This window comes from Opisthorchis viverrini, assembly GCF_000715545.1.
Source record: "Opisthorchis viverrini unplaced genomic scaffold opera_v5_62, whole genome shotgun sequence".
NCBI classification, from domain to species: Eukaryota; Metazoa; Platyhelminthes; class Trematoda; order Opisthorchiida; family Opisthorchiidae; genus Opisthorchis; species Opisthorchis viverrini.
In genome coordinates, this window is record NW_008751718.1 from 1,795,969 (window position 1) to 1,804,034 (window position 8,066).

At 41.0% G+C, this 8,066-nt stretch overlaps 1 protein-coding gene across 1 annotated transcript; it reads left to right on the forward strand.

Annotated features, from left to right (window-relative positions):
* Window positions 1-486: 486 nt before the first annotated feature.
* Window positions 487-1,057, forward strand: T265_13394 (hypothetical protein; the record flags this gene model as incomplete). The annotated part of the gene is given in 3 exon segments (XM_009168663.1): window positions 487-554; window positions 576-1,020; window positions 1,025-1,057. Coding segments are annotated over 3 exon segments (546 nt in total).
* Window positions 1,058-8,066: the final 7,009 nt, after the last annotated feature.

Here is an 8,066-nt window from a genome sequence, read left to right on the forward strand (position 1 = left end):
AAGCAAGTCGTACATTGGAGCGTCGATTGTGTTGAAATGCTCAACAACCCAGCAGTTGTGTGCTGCTCGTCTACAACCCTGTATTAGGGACCGCTCCGAACTAGGCGGCACAATCCTCAATCTTTGCTTTTTTGTCTGGTATTGAGCTAACTCAACCGTTACCCGATTTATGCCCCAGCAGTGTCACCTTAACTCAAACGATCAGTGGTTTGTTTTCATTTAGCGCCGGGCCAGCCTCTTGGACCTTACCCTTTGCTTAATTACTCCTCTAATCAATTTGCCACCGGTACCTACTACCCCCCATTCCATTTCGTTTTCATCCAGTGGGTCGCCGGTGCTCTCATCGATTTGGAAGTGGGCATAGAATGCCAACATGTCGACCAAAACCAGGCATTCAACAACTATCCGAATATGGGTCAGTCTTTGTCAGTCTCTCTTGTAAACAAGACGGAACACTAATAATTGGTGAACCCGACGTGACCCATCATGAGTGACGGTAAAATTGACGATGCTTTATTAAAACAAATGTTTTTAAAAGGTTTACCTGCACACGTGTAAATGATTCTTGCTTTCAGTTCGGATACTGCCCCTCTGGCTGGACTTGTTAACATTGCGGATAAAATCCTTGAGATTCAACCAAACTCCTCTAATATCTCCACTGTCGAGTTTACCAAACTAATGTCCGCCATTCACGATCGTCTGGATACATTGGCTACTCAGATCGCAGACATCCGCTTATCTCGACCTCATCCGTTTCGTCGTGCACATTTTCTTTCACGTTCACGCTCACCATCACACTCCAACTCCCGTAGTCATGTATACTGTTGGTATCATAGTACAATCGGAAGTCGAGCACAAAATTGTTCACAACTTTGTTCTTTCCAACGGCGTTATCCATCTCCTTATTTATTATCGGAAAAATGCACGGGCCGAACAATAGAGACTAGTAAATTTCAAGGCCCCGCTCATACAACTCGTCGTCTAACAGTTGTAGACAAGACTTCTGGTCTTCATTTTCTTGTAGACACCGGAGCTGACATCAGTATTATCCCTTTAACTGCTGCATTCAATAACCCCACTCCTTCTTCTTTCACCTTAACGGCTGCAAATGGCCCTTCTATTAAGACTAAATCTTGGTTTACGCCCTGATAACCAGACTCAACTGTCTTCCAAAGGGCACGCTATCGCTTTACCTTCCGTCTATCCGGTGACACGTCATAAAAGTGATCAATCACCTTTCCACGATTTACTGCATGAATTTTCAGATTTAACCAAACCTAATTTTCACCAGGCAAAACCGAAACATTCCGTTTTCCACCACATTCATACCCGCGATCCTCCAGTTTTTACAAGTCCGCGTCGTTCGGCTCCAGAAAAGTTAAAAATAGCCAAAGGGGAATTTCAGCATATGCTTCAACTAGGCATAATCCGACGGTCTCAAAGCATGTGGACATCACCACTTCATATGGTGCCCAAGAAAACGTCCTCCGACCGGCGACCTTGCGGTGACTACCGAGCACTGAATAACGTCACCGTACCTGACCGCTACCCCATCCCACATCTTCACGATTTTTCTTCCGCGTTACACGGATGCACTGTTTTCTCACACATCGACATCCTTCGTGCTTATCATCACATACCCTTACGTTTCCTAAACCACAGTAGTCTCACGCTGTGACATCGAATATTGTACATGCACACATGCTCCGTACTATTCACTAAGAAATGTGTATCTCCTCAAATTGTCCACGTAGATCTCGACGAATGTAGTCCTCATCTCCCAGCCTGTACATAACATCCGTTCAATGAGATCTTATTTGCTTATTCCCGGTTCTTACGTCACCATTGCTCTGCACATTTTCATGATCAATCTTTGGTATTACGCACGGATCCCTTTTGAACAATATTTGACACTCGACGGTCCGAGGCATTTCACAGCGAATTCCAGATTCCAGTAGCATACAAGGGGGAATTGTTTGGAGTATCAGTTCCTGTCAACAATTAAGCCACCGATTTGGTTTGGTGTACATCGGGGATCGATCGTCCTTCCGGGTATCACATCTTACATGTTTTGTGGTTACTCTGCTCATATGCGGACTGTGTGGAAAATCGATTTCTAGTGTATTGATATAGTCGCCTGTATCCACTCGCCTGTGTCATCGCCTCTTGCTAGCTGTGAAGCTACTAACGCACCTAGATCGCAAAGCGAACCAGATCTGGACCAATAACCATTTCGTGTTATGCACTCCACTCATCAGAGCATTCAACATGTCGTGTAGAAGAGCTCCGCATGTGACACCGCGTCGTATGGATTGATGCTGCATTCAAATGCCTGATTTCGTTGTTCCCTTTCCCACTCACAAGTGTTTTGGTTACCAGCTCACGTTAGAGCGCCAATGATACCCTAGTTTTGTTTTTTGGGCAGCAGGAGTCCCAAAGGAATGCCAGGAAGCATATTTCAGCCGAATCATTTAATCCTTGTCCAAAAGTCCCAAGTGCACTTGGGAGACCGAACTTGCTTATGTTGGTACGAAGTTTGTACGACCGTTTGTGTAGTTACATCACGTTTCTAGTGGCTGTCATCACTAATGCCAAACTGGGCTACTATTTGTCGCCTGATCTGTAAAACATTGCAAAGCAATTACATTCTCCTCAGATTTCCTTTAGATATAACACCGGAAATGCACGAAGTTAGTAATAATACATGGGCGTTTTTGCGGAATACTTGTGTGCTCTAAATCCTTATAACCTAGGTTGTTCATTTTTCACCAAACTCTAAACCACAAATAGTTTCGCAAATCCATCCAATGACTCAGGTGCCACGCTATATTCCATTCCGCCATCAAATTTTGAGGTTTTGTGAGCGCAAGTTTAGGGAAAACACAGTCATGCTCTTTTCCAGCTGCTCCTCATATTATTTTTCGGAGCGGTTGCCAACTTGTGGAGTAATTTGAACATATCAGCAGCGGAAATCTTTAGTGATCCTGCGTGTTGCGGAGAAACTGCATTCATTCTTTGCAATATTTGGTGACCCCAATTTTGCATTTAGGTGCTTTAGGAACAAACCGAATACTGTGTTATGACGGGCGAGGGAATCGGTCATTAACGACAATACAATTTGATCACCGTTTAGGTAGTTCGAGTGTTCCTTTTCCTTGCGCAAAACAGTCTGTAGATTTGTGATGAGCGTGTTAGTATCTGAACATACTGAATCACTGCTGTTAGCTGGAAATAACTAAATGCCCATATCCTCGGAAAGTAATCTTGATATTCAGACGTTTATGCACGCGTCATGTTTTAAATTCCACAGCGTTCATTGTTATCTTGAAATAAGTAAATCTCAAGTACCTTGTTCTGTTGTGATTTGAAAAATGTCTCTTCACTGTGATTATGGAATAACCTCAGTTCTGTCTGAAAGACGACAAGGACATTGCACGCGCAAATCACCAAATCCGTTTGGTTACAGTATCTGCCTCACAGTATGCCCATTGATCAAAAGATCGGCTGGTAGCCCCACATATATAAACTTCGCGACACTTTCTCACCCTTTGCGGAGAACAAAAGAATATGCACATACAATGTTGTACCTGAATGTCCGCTTCAGCGTTGTGTGAAAACAATACATTATTCACCAAGTAACCAACGTTCAAGTTGGACGCATGGTGGAATATTCGTGCGAAAGGGTCCTAGCAAACAAATTTATTCATGAGAAAACGCAGCATCAAACGGGAAGGTTGCTTTTGTTTTCCGTTCATTTATTTTTCGTTAAAGTTTTTTTTTGCACATACCTAAGCGTAGTTCCCACCCTTTCCTTTTGACTTAACGGAACTCAATGCCGATGTGTGAGTCAATTTGGAGTTTTTGTCAAATACCTGATTTTGCGGAATACCAGAGTCTTTTTATTCATATGTGCTTAAAATGTACTTATGAGGGGATCTCCAACACAATATGAAACATAAAGTTGAAATTCGGTACAAGTTAATAACCTATTACTCCCGTTTGTTCTTGGCTGACAAAACGTTTGAGCCAGAAAACTGTAATAAATAATTGTGTGCAATGGCAGAAATTCTACATCGCTTTAACAACAATGGAAATACGTTCATTCCACGATGGGCTAAAATTTCCCCGAAAGAGCACCAGATCAGCTAAAGAAACATGTAGTTCCCGTATTTTAAATTGCACTGAGTGAACTCCATAATTCCTATCCACATTCTTGCCTGTGCACCAAATAAGATTTGCCACTCAAGCCCGCGCAAAACCGTCCTTCCAAATAAATCGAGGGGAAATTGCGGAGAAAAATATCTGACGTGTGTTTCATCGGTAGTATTCACCGATAGTATTCTCCAGCTCGCTATTTCGGTTCCAGTTTGTTCTACGCCAGAGAACAAGGACCATATTTTGTGAACGGGTTTTATTGCAAATTCCTTGAGAACCTCTTGCCAACTGGAGTCAGAATGATATATTCAAGTTTGTATGCAGGACGCAATAGATCCAGAGTTCAAGCAATGAATGCAAATGGGTCATTGTGGCGGAAAAGTAGTAAATATAAGCGGTGAATGTTCGAGTAGGTTTCCAAAGCAATCTGTTCCTATTTCATCCATTTGGGACATGACATGTCACCTGAATGCACCTGGCATGTGCTCATGAAATTCCTGTTAAACGCGTTAATATAAATGGTATGAAAATGTGCTCGGTTTTTGGCTTACAGATCCGTGCTGGAGTGTGCCAAAACTATATATTTATGAATCCCTCAAGACAAATATTAGTCTTATTAATACATGGAGAACAATAGTCGAATAAAATTTAATCCGTAGCTGAAGTATTTTGCGGAATGACAGATATTTAGTGATTGCGGGTTATTAAATGGTGTACACTACGCTGCTGACAGACGCCTTTGGAGGCAATCGATACGCTATATTTGTATCCTTCCGACTGATTTCCAAGTCCGATTTAGCTCCAAATGTACTTGAGACGGTTTTTAATTGGGTGCTTCACGTTCCCCATAAAACCGCACTAAAGCGATTTCGGGCACGTTTGGCTGAGGCTACCTATTTCACAAGATAGCACATGATTCAATCACGCAGTTTAAAGCAACCGCATAGTGAAAATCTCACCCATTAAACATCTCTCCACTTGCTTGCAACTAATGGAACAATATATTCTATGAGTAATTGAATATTATTTTTATGGTAAACATCTCACCGGCAATTCGATCTCTTTTAATAAATGCTCAACCAAACGAAACGTTACATGCCTACTTGTTTACGATATTCATGGTTCTGACAAAATAAGTACAATGCAAGACAACAAAACAAACATACGCACTATTTTTGCATATTGTAAAATCCATTGCGCATATATTAGGAGTGCATAATTTTATTTGTTCACAAGACTTGAATGAAAACTACAGCATTGGCGATAGTATTAGATTACTCACCGTCTTCCAAACACGATCGTTCTTTGACCACACGGGTTTAAAAAATACGCCTCAGTACATTTCAGGCCAAGTCAACATTAAAACCTATTTAATTGTTATTTAGTAAAACCTATTAAATAGGTTCATCTTCTGGCCCAGTTGTCGATACATACAATATAATGCTTTATACGTTATATAGTCTTAGGCACTTGTAAGCGAAGATGGGAGAATATATGCAAATGATCACTTGATTTGAAATTACTCTAGTTACCGCAGTTTTTCACTTGAAACCTAATATAAACTACGAACAGATGTTCTCGTGTGGCTTGCAAGTCGCGCAAATATTTATACGCTTTCGAGCGCAAAATTTAAAATCGCCAGCGTTTTAGCGTTTTTCAGAGAAGCTCCTGTAAGAACCATTTTCCCGAAGTGCAGCGCTATAAAAATACCGTTTTTTTGTAAATGGCTTTATGTATTTCCCTTAAAGTCGGAGTTCAATCATCGGCTATTAAACCGCCCCAGCGGTTCTCTGGCTTAGAATCGGACATGATCATAATGTTAGAGTCAAGACAAAATGTAGTCCACTCGATCTGAGACTGACGCATGGATAACTTGGCAGGATCCAATTCGGTGGACCTCTAGAACTGGGACACGGAATAAGGAACGCTTTTATCCGAAAGCAGAAAATATGTCAGGCTGAAGAAAGAACAGGCCGATACACGTCTCCAACTGCAAGCAAGCCAAATGTATAACTAAAAAATCCTGCCAAACAAGTGAAATAAAAACTGAAGTTTGCAGAAAATGAGAAACTATACAAGGAGTCTGCGCAAACATAGTGTATCACTGATATGGCTAACCAAACTGAACTAAGCTTGGAAACATTTGTGTGGCTACGTAGCCTTTTGCAGTTCATATGTCTACCGGCGTCCGGAGAACCACTTGTTAAAGAAACATAGATACATTTATTCAATGCGCAAGATCAATATGCTGAACTGCAGCTAAGACAGCCAAGTCGGAGAAGCAGGTTTGTAAAATATATTTGTGAAAAGCCCGCGTACATGTGCGGCATACTACACAGAACAGTTCTATGCAACCGCGTACTATACGACCCAAGATAAACTGAAATTTGTGAATTTGCACTAGAAAATCAAACGCAATTGACAGGTTGCAAGCAATTAAGTTGAGGACTCTTTGGCCTCGCTTTTCATCGTCCACAATTTTTATCAGAACGACCAGCTAGTGTCATTTTCAACTAGATGTTAGTGAAATTAGTTGTGTGCTGAACCTTCACCCTTTCAATTGTTGCTACAATATACGTACAAACGATAACGTCTTCAGCATTCTATTCAGCATTCCCATATGAGAGACGTATGTATTTTAATGAAATTGCCAGGATTAAGTAAGCTATAGTTAGTACACTAGATTCGATGTTCAGTGAATTTCACTTGGGATATTTCGCTTCCTATCGAGCTCACAGACACCAGTTCATAAGGTTCGCTTGATAGTTAAGGAAAACTACACACTCAAGTATTATCAATTGCTACGAAGCGGACTCCCAACGAACGTTTTTCATGTGACGCCAAAAATATCTCCTTGATCAGTTGCATCAGCGCAGGAATACGGCACAGCAGGTGTGCTCTATAATAACACCTCAACACTCGGTTCTGCAGCCGGAGTGCAGTTATAGTAAAACCAAATTTAATTTTTGTTGAATATTTCGCGGCTGTGGACCGGGTATACGCAGCGAAAAACTGGGTTTGGATTTGTTTGAAAATTTCATCACTCTCGATGCTTTGCTTTCTATGGGCGTATTTCATCTCTAATACTGTTTATTCCAGAGGTTGTTGCTAACCCGTAGGTCTGGCGGAACTGGAACTCATCAAATTTTAAATTTTTAGTCAGTAATTTGCTTAATTCAGAGGACGACTTTGAGAGTAAATTTCAAGCAAATGAAACTGCTGTGCAATCAGATATTTAGAAGCGGGAATTTAACGGAATGTCTGCCATTTTCCGCTTTATCAATGCAAACATGAATGCGGTGTGATTCTTGTGACAAGATGCCCAAAAATAGTACATGATAAGTTCAGGATCCAAGAAATCATTTGCAACAAAGTGGCCAACGTTTGTACAGGGTTATTCAAGATATTTCCTTTGAGCTTCTTTCGAACATATGGAATTAATGTAATTTGAACAAAAGCGATGAGATATTTAACGGTCTTGTCAGCTTGTTGTATTGCGGCGGAAAATGTGGCTTATTCTTTCATTTTGGAAGGTCTAACATAGGATAAACCGGAATAAAATCCATATGGGTATTTTATTGGTCGTGAAAACAATGGAGTTGTAAACCTTATGCGTAGGAATTTATGAGAAATCAGAGCACGAAAAATTGACACCGATGATTGGAATCCGGATGTCTGCCTACTCGAAAAAAACACAGCAAAAATCTTCCGACGAAACTCACGAGTTTTCACGCTCGTTTGTACTTGAGGTCAAGGAAAATTTTATTCCCTGTTTGTATGGTTTATCGAAATTATTCCATTGCATTCAGTCAAAAGAAGTGCACTACCACGCTTTTTGTTTGTGCACTGATACTGCAGAATATTTTCTCACATGCGAGTTGCTCAACGGATGTGAAGTAAACCTTGATAAA